The sequence below is a fragment of the Lathyrus oleraceus genome, chromosome 2 (assembly GCF_024323335.1).
Source record: "Lathyrus oleraceus cultivar Zhongwan6 chromosome 2, CAAS_Psat_ZW6_1.0, whole genome shotgun sequence".
NCBI lineage: Eukaryota > Viridiplantae > Streptophyta > Magnoliopsida > Fabales > Fabaceae > Lathyrus > Lathyrus oleraceus.
Window position 1 is genome coordinate 452062273 of NC_066580.1, and position 15678 is coordinate 452077950.

A 15678-nucleotide genomic window follows, 5' to 3' on the forward strand; every position below is an offset into this window, starting at 1 on the left:
AAGGATGAGGAAACATGGTCTGAAAATGAACCTTCTCAAATATTCTTTTTGTGTGCATGCAAGGGATTTCTTAGGCTTTGTGGTCCATAAAAAAGGCATTGAAATAAACCAGAATAAGACCAAGGCCATAATGCAGGCGAAAGCGCCATCAACGAAGAAGGAATTGCAGTCACTACTAGGCAAGATCAATTTCCTGAGGAGATTCATCTCGAACCTTAGCGGAAAAACACAAGCCTTATCGCCTTTGCTTTGACTTAGCAAGGAAGGATTCGAATGGGGGCAGGCTCAGCAAAAATATTTTGACAAAATCAAAGAATACCTGAGTCATCCACCAATTTTGACACCACCTTGTAGGAATAGGAATATGAGATTGTACATATCTGCATCTGGCAAGTCTTTGGGGACCATGTTGGCTCAGGAGGAGGATAATGGCGTTGAAAGAGCCATTTACTACCTCAGTAGGGTCTTGAATGATGCAGAAACTAGGTATAGCATAGTTGAAAAATTATGTTTATGCTTATATTTTTCTTGTATTAAGTTGAAGCATTATATAAAACCTGTTGATGTTTATGTTTCGTCTCACTTCGATGTTATTAAACATATGTTGTCTAAGCCTATTTTGCATAGTCGAATTGGGAAATATGCATTAGCTTTGACTGAATATTCCTTAACGTATATGCCATTAAAAGCTATTAAGGGACAAGTGGTGGCAGACTTTATAGTCGACCACTCCATAACTGAGAATGCACTGGAATACCTTGAATTAGAACCTTGGAAGTTATACTTCGACGGATTTAGTCATAAAGATGGGACATGTATAGGAGTTCTAATTATTTATCCGAATAAAATTCCAACAAAACTCAAGTACAAAGTGGAGGGCCTTTGCTCGAACAATGAGGCTGAATATGAAGCTCTCATAGCCGAACTTGAGATATTGTTAGAATTGGGGGAAACTCAAGTCGAAATAATGGGTGACTCAGAGTTAGTTATAAAATAGATCACAAAAGAGTACAAGTGTGTTAAAGAGAATCTCATTATGTACTTCATAATAGCCAGTCGATTGCTGAAAAGATTCGAGATGACTAATATTCGACACATACCTCGATTGGAAAATCAAGTGGTTGATGACTTGGCTCAAATTTCATCCGGGTATAAAATTTCAAAATAAAAATTGCAAAAAGTCATCGAAGTCAGAGGAAGAGTTATGTCGACCAGATTAGCCCCATCAGACTTAGAAAAGACAAAGTTGGAATACGCTGATAAAGAAAGCTTCAAAATATTAGCAATAGACAGCCTGATAGACGGAGATTGTAGGAAACCAATAGTGGAGCATTTACAAAATCCAACTGCGTCTGTTGATCAAAAAACCAGGTATCGAGCTTTGAGTTATGTTCTTTTGGGGATGGAATTGTTCAAAAAGACTCCTAAGGGAGTTTTGCTTAAATGTCTTAGTGAATCAGAGGCATATTTAGCCCTTTCGACTGTCCATAGTTAGGCATGCGGGGCACATCAAGTTGGCCATAAGATGAAATGGTTATTATTTCTCCAGGGTATGTATTGGCCCACCATGTTGAAACACTGTGTTGAATTCTCCAAAGGATGCCAAGAGTGTCAGGTACATGCAGGCATACAACATGTCCCTGCGAGAGAACTACACTCTATAGTCAAACCTTGTCCCTTTAGAGATTGGGCTTTAGATTTGATTGGGGAAATTCGACCATCATCATCTAAGAATCAGAGGTATATCTTGCTTGGCATTGGTTATTTTACAAAATGGATCGAAGTTATACCTTTCCTAAATGTAGGCCAAGAAGATATGATTGAATTAATCCAGAATCACATCATTTACAGATTTTGGATCCCATAGACCGTTACAACCGATCACGGATCAATGTTTACTGGTTGAAAGATGCAAGAATTTGCTAAGGAAATGGGTTTTAAATTGTTAACATCTACGCCATATTATGCTCAAGCCAATGATCAGGTCGAAGCAGCAAATAAAGTGGTAATTGGTTTGATCAAGAAACATGTAGGGAAGAAACCTAGAAACTGGCACAAAACTTTAGATCATATTTTGTGGGCATGTCGGACTTCGCCTAAAGAAGCCACTAATTAGACCCTATTTCGGCTGACCTTTGGTCATGATGTAGTCTTACCAGTAGAAATTTACCTGCAATCAACAAGGATTCAGAGGCATCATGAAACTCTATTAGAATCATATTGGGACATGATGCTAGATGAGTTAGTCGATCTAGATGAAGAGAGACTAAAGGCCTTGGAATTATTTAAAAGGCAGAATAAGAGAGTAGAGAACTCTTATAATAAGAAGGTTAAAATTAAGACATCCCCGCCTGAAGATTTGGTTTGGAAAGTTATCCTTCCAATGGATCGAAAGGATAGGGCCCTAGGGAAGTGGTCTCCCAAATGGGAAGGCCCTTTTAAAATTTTACAAGTTTTCTCTAATGGTGCTTATGAGATCGAAGAACTTAGTGAAAACTGGGAAAGTAGTTTATTTTCTTCGACAACCTATTTTATCATTGTACCCAATTCCAAGACGACATTGGCAACTTCAAGAGAAACGTCCAACAGATTAACTTGGGTGAGGAGAGCCTTCAAAGAGAGGGGGCAGAAGGATCAGCCAACAAGAGTAAAAATAAGTCACCCTTAAAGATTTTCTCTTTAATTTTTTTAGAGTGCCTTGTTCGCGGGTCTGCTCGAAGATTGATCTTCAGAGGCTGCAGAAGTACTGAGAATTTTTTTAGATGAGCTTTCTCTTCGACTCAGCATAGCCTTTAGATACTCAAGAGGTTGGCTTTGTTTCAGAGCTGCTAATTCCTCTAAAGAGAGAACCCCAGTTGCTCTTGTCGATTCTCTGAAACCCTCATGGATAACTTTAGGTGTGGGGGTTGTAGAAGTTTAGTCCTAAGGTTGTTCTTCTTGGTCATCAAGCTCCTCATCATCATCATCATTATCAGCGTCATCGAATACCGGCGGCTCTTCGACTTTTTCTTCTTCGTCGTCTCTTCTCAGCTCCTCATCTTGGGTATCAACACCTCCCAAAGCAGTGGTGTCTGCGCCTTCGACGTTAGGTGAATCACCTTCAGACACGATGCCAACTTGGACTTCTTCATCCACCACCATGGCATCCCTATTCGCCTCAACTTGGGTTTCTGGACCCAAATCATCTTTGCGATCAGAGCCACTTGTGTGAGAGTGTTGAGTAGTGGTTTTTTGTGGCGAAGTCTTAAGTCCTTCAGTAACGGGTTGGTTGATCTCGCTCATTGAGCCTTACTCTGATGAGGGTCGATAGGTGGGTTTTCCAGAACTGTTGAGAATATCTGGTGTAGAAGAAGGTTTGCTTGCTATTTGAGTGGCAACGGTTGCGCCGTCCTGAAAGTCAAAGGTTAATAAAAAATAATAAGTTAGTCAAAGTATTAAAGGACAATAACTCGAAAGAAGCTAAGTCATGTGTGATTCTACCTTGATCCCTTCAACTCCAGGGATGGAGTTATCGCTTTTGACTTGTGTCACTACTATCCTCGATATATCTTCAGTAGTAGACTCTAGGATAGAGAGGGCAGCGGGGCAGCGGGTCGCTTTATAACTCTGGCAATTTTTGCCTAAGGCTGACTGGAGGTTTCGACAACCTTGGGTTGTTTCTTCCTCTTCCTAACAGTCAGATCTAAGACGGGGGATAGATCCTTTTCGTCTGATTCTATTATCACAGGAGTCGCCGTTGCTTTTGTTCTAATTTTTTGAGGAGTATGGGGAGGTTTTCGAGCACCCTGAATACAAGATCGAAGTGTTAGAGATGCCATTACACATAAAAAAAAGTAATGGGTAGAGTAAAGATGTACCTTTATGGTCTTGCTGCCACCCTCAGTTTTTTCTTTGACCAACTTCTTGGTTGTTGGTTTCCTGGGTGGAACTCTGATAGCTAGAAGAAATAAAATGAAGCAATTACTACAAGTCAAGAGGAAATATCCTAATAAGATATATGATTCGAAAAGGCATTCCACCCCACACCTTCATATATATTGGAATTAATACAAACATCTTTGATTCCTATATGAAGATGCCATTTGAAACTGTCTAAAGTATGCTTAGTCTCAACCACTCGCTTGGCTTTTTTTCTATGATTATTTTCGAAGGATTTTTATAGAATCCCCACAGATGAACCAGTCTGGGAATGGGGTGGCAAGGGCCACTCCAAAATTAGCGCTTGGCAGTCGAGGAAACTTAAGAGGATGCATTTTGAAAGCCACTTCGTAACGTTTCTCAGGGGGAACGTACAAATGGATTTTTAGACTCTCCATTTTCTTCGAAGATTTTTCCTTTAAAGTGGCAGCTGCCTCGCGAATGGTTCGACTATGATCATCAGGCCTATAGGTAGTTTCAAAGTAATTTTGGAATTCCTGAATTTCTTTGATGTGTGTATAAGTACCTTTTTTAGTCTTTTCCTGCACATGGAGGAAAGCTTTAGTAATATGATGAGTAAATATAAAAACATCATAAAATTCTTCAGCGTAGTATTTTGACCACCATTTCTCAAACTCTGGAGTGCAAAGAAAGCATGGCTCAAATTTAACTGGAGCGAGGTGTGTTCGACCAGTATATCAAGCAATTTGTTTGACAATAGTGGTTTCATTGTGGATTGAGTTATACAGGAGGAGGTTGCTCTTCTTGTCATAAAGACACTTTGGGAGAGCCTGAACTAGTCCAAACTATCGTGCCACTAGGTTGGGTTGATAAGTAATTAAGGTAACCTGGGTCTTCGATGGATGTAACCTGAAGGTTATGAGTTTTGGGGTTAAAAAGGCTTCCCAAAGCATAAGGGATTATGTCTCTTGTTTTTTGGCGGAAGAGGGAAAAGATCTTCTGAACCATGTTGGACCATATTTTCTGGATGCAAAGGGGGCCATGTTCGACGTGAACTCATAGAGTCTTGCAAATATCAGAACGTAGCTCAAGAATGTAGTTCGAAGGGCTTGTCCTTCGTCATTTGGTGTCAGCTGAGCCAATCGAACTCCTTCAACCCTTCTATTCTTCACTTCTTTGGAATCTTCGTCAACAAGGCCTTTGTTGGGAAGGCATGCCTCAAACGTGGCATCTAATCAGATTTGTAGTAGCCAGAAGGGCCCAGAAAGGAGGAGATTTCCTTTCTTTCCCAGATTCTTAAATTGAGTAATGTTGTCACTTAAAGATTCATAGAGGATGGCCAAGATCATTTCGCTTAACCAAATGTCGTGACCAACATGTAGTTGGTTCGCCAGAGTAAGGTACTTCGTGGCGACCTGCGGTGACTTCGAGCAGAACACATAATAGGATAACCATAAAGTCAGGAAGGTAATATGTTCCATGTCGGAGACGATTTCGATATATTTATCATGATAATGGGCTATATGGGTCGAATAAGCAGCCCTAGAAGTGGAATAAGCAATGGAATCTTCAGAATCTATGCCGGGGTCGTATGTGTGTCCAATCGGTTTTAGCCCTGTTATAGCGGCTACGTCGAAAAGGGTAGGGGTAACCATTCCACAAGGAAGATGGAAAGTGTAGTGGGTTATATCCCAGAAGTATAAGGAAGAGACTAAGAAGGATAAAATATACTCTAATCCTACCTTCGACAACATTATTAAATCATAGATCCCCATGTCTTTCCAGGTTTGAGCTTTGTCTTTCTCTATTTTACTTAGCCGGTTTATATAATCAGTATGATCTTTAAATGAAGGAGTTGCACGAAAAACCCTAAAACCATTATTCATGAACCTAAGGTTTATAGGTTCATTTGTCAATGATTGAGGCTCCTCAGTAGTGTTAGCCCTATGTTTTTTGGATTGTCCTATGGGTTTGCATTTAGGGTAAGAGGGGAAGAAATCCATAAGTTTTCTAGGGTCAGCATTTAAAATCAAACAAAGGTCCAAGCAAAGCATTAGTTTTTATAGAGACAATAACAGGAATAAGTACATGGGATTCATCGATTTTCCATTGTTCTTCAGTCTTGAGTTCAGGGATGTATTGTTGGTTGCCTCTTATTACTAGACCAGGGAGCGTAGCGAAGGGAGGAAGATCTGAAATCTTTTTTGGAACGTTAGTAGATTTGGCGGAAGCTATGGCAGCTTTGGTGGTATCTTTGGAAATTTTGCTGGAAGTAGCCATTGTTGTTAAAAGTTTGAAGAAAATCTGGGTTTTGTTTTGAGCTTTTGGAAAAAGTTGAAAAGTTTAAGTGCTTAAGGGTTTTTCAGGAAACATAAAAAGAGAAATGAGTAAGAAGTGCGTTTTTTATAAGTTTTTTCTGGAAGACAAACGGTTCAAATCAGCATTAATAGTGGACAAGTGAGTGGGACACGTGTCTCTCCAGGATTACATAGTGAAACGGTGATAACTAATGCCTAATCCCACGATCTCCTAGAGTCTAGGAAATGTGATGGTTAAAAAGGATTCGGGTATGGGCGAAAAAAACATGTTAGGAAAGGGGTAATGATGGTGCTGACGTCACAAGCCAGCTGGAAGAAACTGAAAGGTTTTTGTAACATTGGGGCATTGGTAACATGTAGCAATTATTCAAGGCGTCGAACCATATTCTCAAAAAATGTCTTTTTCTTCGAAATGTCGAAAATGACATTTTTAGGGGGAAATGTGTTAGCTCCCAATTTTGACGCCCATATGAATTAAGAGAATAAAGTCTCCTGTGAAAATGTTTTGACAAATTATGCGTTTGAAGTTCTTGTCGAATATGCCTTGGTACAAGGGTAACAATGTTGCATGGACTTAGAAATATTTCTAAGTAGTTTAAGGTATTTTTTTGACAGAGGCGTCACCGGTTGGGGTTCGACGAGAGATTGAAATTCAAATAAATGAGGGAACTCTTGCTCTTATCTAAACTGTTGAAAACATACGTGGAGCATAGTGGATAGTTACATGCATGCAAAATGCGACTTGACTCGATTTGGTGAAAAGGCCGTTAGAGACGGTTACTTCGATTCGAATAAATAAAGAGGTCTTAGTGTTAGGATTGTGTGTGTTCAAGTGTGTACAAAAACTGTCAATTTTACCCAAGTATCTGTGCGCAGAGAAAGAGTAAATTGAGAAATTTACGTTTGATGTTACACCATTGTTTTATTTGAAGTAATTTAATGAGTTCTTTATTTCCAAAATTACACTTTACCCAGAAATTTATCTTTACTTCCATTTATTTTCGATTTACAACATTCTTTTTGTCCTCTTTCACTTACCAATTTTCATTAAATCTTTTAACAAACCATTGCGGGTATAAACACTGTCGAAGTGTTTATGTTCACTAGAATTAACTTTTAAAAACGGTTAGCACATGTCATATGATCAATCTGATCGATCGTGTAAGTAACCAAATCTAGTGATTTGGAATATCAACGGTTGTTTACCAATTTTCACGGTAAACAGTTATGTTATTATGTGTATTATCAATATTATTGTATTAATTTTGTAATAGATTTTTGAAATATTTATTTTATTAAGTTGTGAATGTATGATTATGTGTGACATGTCTATGGAATTTAGTTTCATATTATTAGTTTATTCAATAAACGGTTTGATTGTAGGTTTAACCGGTTGACCCAATTAAACTTTAAACCGCAAGTTTCACTGATTCAATCTTTGATCCGGTTTTTCATTTCATATCTACAGATGCATATAAATACTTTATATAGAATATCAAGGGGTTAAACCCCTCACTAATGAAAAACCACATCACAAAATAAAAAATTGTGAGGGGATATGACTCCTAGCTAAACAGGGTATCGCAAATAAATAGCTAGGAAATAAGTCTCGCTAAATGTAACTCAAAAATTTTAGCTTGTTGCACTGCATGCGTAAGAACCGACTAGTGGCACAGACGTGTAATTCTTTTGCTAGGGGATAAACTCCTAGCAAATGCATCTACATTTTGCTTTTTGTGAGGGCAAAACCCATAACTCAGTGTGTCAGACATTTTCTTGGGGCTAAACCCCTAACAAATGTGATACAAACATCTTCGATTCCTATATGAAGATGACATTTAAAACTGTCTAAAGTATGCTTAGTCTCAAGCACTCGCTTGGCTTTTTTCTATGACTGTTGTCGAAGGATTTTTATAGAATCCCCACAGATGAACCAATCTGGGAATGGGGGGCAAGGGCCACTCCAAAATTAACATTTGGAAGTCGAGGAAACTTAAGAGGATGAATTTTGAAAGCCACTTCATAACGTTTCTCATGGGGAACGTACAAATGGATTTTTAGACTCTCCATTTTCTTCGAAAATTTTTCCTTTAAAGTGACAGTTGCCTCGCGAATGGTTCGACTAAGATCATCAGGCCTATAGGTAGTTCAAAGTAATTTATGAATTCCTGAATTTCTTTGATGTGTGTGTAAGTACCTTTTTTGGTTTTTTCTTGCACATGGAGGAAAGCTTTAGTAATATGATGAGTAAATGTAGAAACATCATAAAATTCTTCGGCGTAGTATTTTGACCACCACTTCTCAAACTCTGGAGTATAAAGAAAGCATGGCTTGAATTTAACTGGAGCGAGGTGCGTTCGACCAGTATATCGAGCTATCTGTTTGACAATAGTGGTTTCGTTGTGGATTGCATTGTACAGGAGGAGGTTTCTCTTCTTGTCATAAAGACACTTTGGGCGAGCCTAAACTAGTCCAAACTGTCGTGCCACCAGGTTGGGTTGATAAGTAATTAAGGTAACTTGGGTCTTCGACGGATGTAACCTGAGGGTTATGAGTTTTTGGGTTAAAAAGGCTTCCCAAAGCATAAGGGGTTTTGTCTCTTGTTTTTTGGCGGAAGAGGGAAATGATCTTCTAAACCATGTTGGACCATATTTTCTGGATGCAAAGGGGGCCATGTTCGACATGAACTCATAGCGTCCTGCAAATATCAGAACATAGCTCAAGAATGTAGTTCGAAGGGCTTGTCCTTCATCATTTGGCGTCATCTGAGCCAATCGAACTCCTTCAACCCTTCTATTCTTCACTTCTTCATAATCTTCGTCAACAAGGCCTTTGTTGGGAAGGTTTGCCTCGAAGGTGGCATTTAACCAGAGTTGTAGTAGCCAGAAGGGCCCAGAAAAGAGGAGATTTCCTTTCTCTCCCAGATTCTTAAGTTGAGTAATGTCGTCACTTAAAGATTCATAGAGGCTGGCCAAGATCATTTCGCTTAAACAAATGTCGTGACCAGCATGTAGTTGGTTCGCCAGAGTAAGCTACTTATGGGCAACCTGTGGTGACTTCGAGCAGAACACGTAATGGGATAACCATAAAGTCAGGAAGGTAATATGTTCCTTGTCGGAGATGATTTCGATATATTTAACATGAAAATGGGCTATCTGGGTCGAATAAGCAACCCTAAAAGTGGAAAAAGCAATGGAATCTTCAGAATCTATGTTGGGATCGTATGTGTGTCCAGTCGGTTTTAGCCCTGTTATAGCGGCTACGTCGAAAAGGGTAGGGGTAACCATTCCACAAGGAAGATGGAAAGTGTAGTGTGTTCTATTCCAGAAATATAAGGAAGAGACTAATAGGGATGAAATATACTCTAATCCTACCTTCGACAACATGATTAAATCATAGATCCCCATGTCTTTCCAGGTTTGAGCTTTGTCTTTCTCTATTTTATTTAGCCAGTTTATATAATCAGTGTGATCTTTAAATGAAGGAGTTGCACGAAAAACCCTAAACCCATTATTCATGAACCTAAGTTCTATAGGTTCATTTGTCAATGATTGAGGCTCCTTAGTAGTGTTAGCCCTAAGTTTTTTGGATTGTCCTATGGGTTTACATTTATGGTAAGAGGGGAAGAAATCCCTAAGTTTTCTAGGGTCAGCATTTAAATCAGACAAAGGTCCAAGCAAAGCATTAGTTTTTCCAGAGACAGTAACAGTAATAAGTACATAGGATTCAGTGATTTTCCATTGTTCTTCAGTCTTGAGTTCAGGGATGTATTGTTGGTTGCCTCTCATTATTAAACCAGGGAGCGTAGCGAAGGGAGGAAGATCTGAAATCTTTTTTGGAATGTTAGTAGATTTGGCAGAAACTATGGTAGCTTTGGTGGTATCTTTGGAAATTTTGCTGGAAGTAGCCATTGTTGTTAAAAGTTTGAAGAAAATCTGGGTTTTGTTTTGAGCTTTTGGAAGAAGTTGAAAAGTTTAAGTGCTTAAGGGTTTTTCAGGAAACATAAAAAGAGAAATGAGTAAGAAGTGCGTTTTTTATAAGTTTTTTCTGGAAGAGAAACGGTTCAAATCAGCATTAATAGTGGACAAGTGAGTGGGACACGTGTCTCTCCAGGATTACATAGTGAAACGGTGATAACTAATGCCTAATCCCACGATCTCCTAGAGTCTACGAAACGTGATGGTTAAAAAGGATTCGGGTATGGGCGAAAAAAACATGTTAGGAAAGGGGTAATGATGGTGCTGACGTCACAAGCCAGCTGGAAGAAACTGAAAGGTTTTTGTAACATTGGGGCATTGGTAAAATGTAGCAATTATTCAAGGCGTCGAACCATAGTCTCAAAAAATGTCTTTTTCTTCGAAATGTCGAAAATGACATTTTTAGGGGGAAATGTGTTAGCTCCCAATTTTGACGCCCATATGAATTAAGAGAATAAAGTCTCCAGTGAAGATGATTTGACAAATTATGCGTTTGAAGTTCTTGTCGAATATGCCTTGGTACAAGGGTAACAATGTTGCATGGACTTAGAAATATTTCTAAGTAGTTTAAGGTATTTTTTTGACAGAGGCATCACCGGTTGGGGTTCGACGAGAGATTGAAATTCAAATAAATGAGGGAACTCTTGCTCTTATCTAAACTGTTGAAAACATACGTGGAGCATAGTGGATAGTTACATGCATGCAAAATGCGACTTGTCTCGATTTGGTGAAAAGGCCGTTAGAGACGGTTACTTCGATTCGAATAAATAAAGAGGTCTTAGTGTTAGGATTGTGTGTGTTCAAGTGTGTACAAAAACTGTCAATTTTACCCAAGTATTTGTGCGCAGAGAAAGAGTAAATTGAGAAATGTACGTTTGATGTTACACCATTGTTTTATTTGAAGTAATTTAATGAGTTCTTTATTTCCAAAATTACACTTTACCCAGAAATTTATCTTTACTTCCATTTATTTTCGATTTACAACATTCTTTTTGTCCTCTTTCACTTACCAATTTTCATTAAATCTTTTAACAAACCATTGCGGGTATAAACACTGTCGAAGTGTTTATGTTCACTAGAATTAACTTTTAAAAACGGTTAGCACATGTCATATGATAAATCTGATCGATCGTGTAAGTAACCAAATCTAGTGATTTGGAATATCAACGGTTGTTTACCAATTTTCACGGTAAACAATTATGTTATTATGTGTATTATCAATATTGTGGTATTAATTTTGTAATAGATTTTTGAAATATTTATTTTATTAAGTTGTGAATGTATGATTATGTGTGACATGTCTATGGAATTTAGTTTCATATTATTAGTTTATTCAATAAACGGTTTGATCGTAGGTTTAACCGGTTGACCCAATTAAACTTTAAACCGCAAGTTTCACCGGTTCAATCTCTGATCCGGTTTTTAAGACATTGATCATAGTACAATTAACATAATAAGATATTTATTTAAATTTAGATTTATTTTAATATATTGCATTCATATAAGTGCATTTCATAACAATCTTATATACTATTACAAAAAATAGAAGATTTTTATAAACCATATTTAGCATTTTTTAGGTGACATATTTAATGTGTAATTATTTAGAATTAATATGTAACCTTGTATGATTATTCTAAAATAATTCAGTTTACATGATCATTGGTCATTGCAGAATTAAATTTATCATTTCATATCTACAGATGTATATAAATACTTTATATAGAATATCAAGGGGTTAAACCCCTCACTAATGAAAAACCACATCACAAAATAAAAATTTGTGAGGGGATATGACCCCTAGCTAAGCAGGGTATCGCAAATAAATAGCTAGGAAATAAGTTTCTCTAAATGTAACTCATAAATTTCAGCTTGTTGCACTTCATGCGTAAGAATATACTAGTGGTACAGACGTATAAGTATTTTGCTAGGGGATAAACTCCTAGCAAATGCATCTACATTTTGCTTTTTATGAGGAGAAAACCCCTAACTCGGTGTGTCAGACATTTGCTTGGGGCTAAACGCCTAACAAATGCAATACAAACATCTTCGATTCCTATATGAAGATGTCATTTGAAACTGTCTAAAGTATGCTTAGTCTCAAGCACTCGCTTGGCTTTTTTCTATGACTGTTGTCGAAGGACTTTTATAGAATCCCCACAGATGAACCAGTCTGGGAATGGGGGGTAAGGGCCACTCCAAAATTAGCGTTTGGAAGTCGAAGAAACTTAAGAGGTTGCATTTTGAAAGCCACTTCGTAACGTTTCTCAGGGGGAACGTACAAATGGATTTTTAGACTCTCCATTTTCTTCGAAAATTTTTCCTTTAAAGTGACAACTGCCTCGCGAATGGTTCGACTAAGATCATCAGGCCTATAGGTAGTTTCAAAGTAATTTTGGAATTCCTGAATTTCTTTGATGTGTGTGTAAGTACCTTTTTTGGTTTTTTCCTGCACCTAGAGGAAAGCTTTAGTAATATGATGAGTAAATGTAGAAACATCATAAAATTCTTCAGCGTAGTATTTTGACCACCACTTCTCAAACTCTGGAGTGTAAAGAAAGCATGGCTCGAATTTAACTCGAGTGAGGTGTGTTCGACCAGTATATCGAGCTATCTGTTTGACAATAGTGGTTTCGTTGTGGATTGCATTGTACAGGAGGAGGTTGCTCTTCTTGTCATAAAGACACTTTGGGTGAGCCTGAACTAGTCCAAACTGTCGTGCCACCAGGTTAGGTTGATAAGTAATTAAGGTAACTTGGGTCTTCGACGGATGTAACCTGAGGGTTATGAGTTTTGGGGTTAAAAAGGCTTCCCAAAGCATAAGGGATTTTGTCTCTTGTTTTTTGGCGGAAGAGGGAAATGATCTTCTAAACCATGTTGGACCATATTTTTCTGGATGCAAAGGGGGCCATGTTCGACGTGAACTCATAGCATCCTGCAAATATCAGAACTTAGCTCAAGAATGTAGTATGAAGGGCTTGTCCTTCGTCATTTGGCGTCAGCTGAGCCAATTGAGCTCCTTCAACCCTTCTATTCTTCACTTCTTCAGAATCTTCGTCAACAAGGCCTTTGTTGGGAAGGCATGCCTCGAAGGTGGCATTTAACCAAAGTTGTAGTAGCCAGAAGGGCCCAGAAAGGAGGAGATTTCCTTTCTCTCCCAGATTCTCAAGTTGAGTAATATCGTTACTTAAAGATTCATAGAGGCTGGCCAAGATCATTTCGCTTAAACAAATGTCGTGACCAGCATGTAGTTGGTTCGCCAGAATAAGGTACTTATTGGCGACCTGTGGTGAGTTCGAGCAGAACACGTAATGGGATAACCATAAAGTCGGGAAGGCAATATGTTCCATGTCGGAGATGATTTAGATATATTTATCATGATAGTGGGCTATATGGGATGAATAAGCAGCCCTAGAAGTGGAATAAGCAATGGAATCTTCAGAATCTATGTCGGGGTCGTATGTGTGTCCAGTCGATTTTAGCCCTGTTATAGCGGCTACGTCGAAAAGGGTAGGGGTAACCATTCCCCAAGGAAGATGGAAAGTGTAGTGGGTTCTATTCCATAAGTATAAGGAAGTGACTATTAAGGATGAAATATACTCTAATCCTACCTTCGACAACATGATTAAATCATAGATCCCCATGTCTTTCCAGGTTTGAGCTTTGTCTTTCTCTATTTTATTTAGCCAATTTATATAATCAGTGGGATCTTTAAATGAAGGAGTTGCACGAAAAACCCTAAAACCATTATTCATGAACCTAAGTTCTATAGGTTCATTTGTCAATGATTGAGGCTCCTCAGTAGTGTTAGCCCTAAGTTTTTTTGGATTGTCCTATGGGTTTGCATTTATGGTAAGAGGGGAAGAAATCCCTAAGTTTTCTAGGGTTAGCATTTAATCAGACAAAGGTCCAAGCAAAGCATTAGTTTTTCCAGAGACAGTAACAGAAATAAGTACGTGGGATTCATAGATTTTCCGTTGTTCTTCAGTCTTGAGTTCAGGGAAGTATTGTCGGTTGCCTCTCATTACTAGACCAGGGAGCGTAGCGAAGGGAGGAAGCTCTGAAATCTTTTTGGAATATTAGTATATTTGGCAGAAACTATGGCAACTTTGGTGGTATCTTTGGAAATTTTGCTGGAAGTAGCCATTGTTGTTAAAAGTTTGAAGAAAATATGGGTTTTATTTTGAGCTTTTGGAAGAAGTTGAAAAGTTTAAGTGCTTAAGGGTTTTTCAGGAAGCGTAAAAAGAGAAATGAGTAAGAAGTGCGTTTTTTATAAGTTTTTTTTGGAAGAGAAACGGTTCAAATCAGCATTAATAGTGGACAAGTGAGTGGGACACGTATCTCTCCAGGATTACATAGTGAAACAATGATAATTAATGCCTAATCGCATGATCTCCTAGAGTCTAGGAAACGTGATGGTTAAAAAGGATTCGGGTATGGCCGGAAAAGACATGTTAGGAAAGGGGTGGTGATGGTGCTGACGTCACAAGTCAGCTGGAAGAAACTGAAAGGTTTTTGTAACATTGGGGCATTGGTAACATGTAGCAATTATTCAAGGCATCGAACCATATTCTCAAAATATTCCTTTTTCTTCGAAATGTCGAAAATGACATTTTTGGGAGGGGGGAATTTGTTAGCTCCCAATTTCGACGCCCATATGAATTAAGAGAATCAAGTCTCCTGTGAAGATGTTTTGACAAATTATGTGTTTGAAGTTCTTGTCGAATATGCCTTGGTACAAGGGTAACAATGTTGTGTGGACTTAGAAATATTTCTAAGTAGTTTAAGGTATTTTTTTGACAGAGGCGTCATCGGTTGGGGTTCGACGAGAGATTGAAATTCAAATAAATGAGGGAACTCTTGTTCTTATCTAAATTGTTGAAAACATACGTGGAGCATAGTGGATAGTTACATGCATGCAAAATGCCAATTGTCTCGATTTGGTGAAAAGGCCGTTAGAGACAGTTACTTTGATTAGTATAAATAAAGAGGTCTTAATGTTAGGATTGTGTGTGTTCAAGTGTGTACAAAAACTGTCAATTTTATCCAAGTATCTATGCATAGAGAAAGAGTAAATTGGGAAATGTACGTTTGATGTTACACCATTATTTTATTTGAATTAATTTAATGAGTTCTTTATTTCCAAAATTACACATTACCCAAAAATTTATATTTACTGTCATTTATTTTTGATTTACAGCATTCTTTTTGTCCTTTTTCACTTACCAATTTTCATTAAATCTTTTAACAAATCATTGCGGGTATAAACACTGTCGAAGTGTTTATGTTCATTAGAATTAACTTTTAAAAACGGTTAGCACATGTCATATGATCAATCTGATCGATCCTGTAAATAACCAAATCTAGTGATTTGGAAGATCAATGGTTGTTTACCAATTTTCACGGTAAACAGTTATGTTATTATATGTATTATCAATATTGTTGTATTAATTTTATAATAGATTTTTGAAATATTTATTTTATTAAGTTGTGAACGTATGATT

The 15678-nt window shown here is 37.9% G+C and overlaps 1 protein-coding gene across 1 annotated transcript; it reads right to left on the reverse strand.

Moving 5' to 3' along the window:
- Positions 1-2922: 2922 nt before the first annotated feature.
- On the reverse strand, positions 2923-3282 carry LOC127123680 (uncharacterized). The gene has a single exon (XM_051053882.1). The coding sequence runs from the start codon at positions 3280-3282 to the stop codon at positions 2923-2925; it is 360 nt and encodes a 119-aa protein (XP_050909839.1).
- Between the last annotated feature and the right edge of the window lie 12396 nt (positions 3283-15678).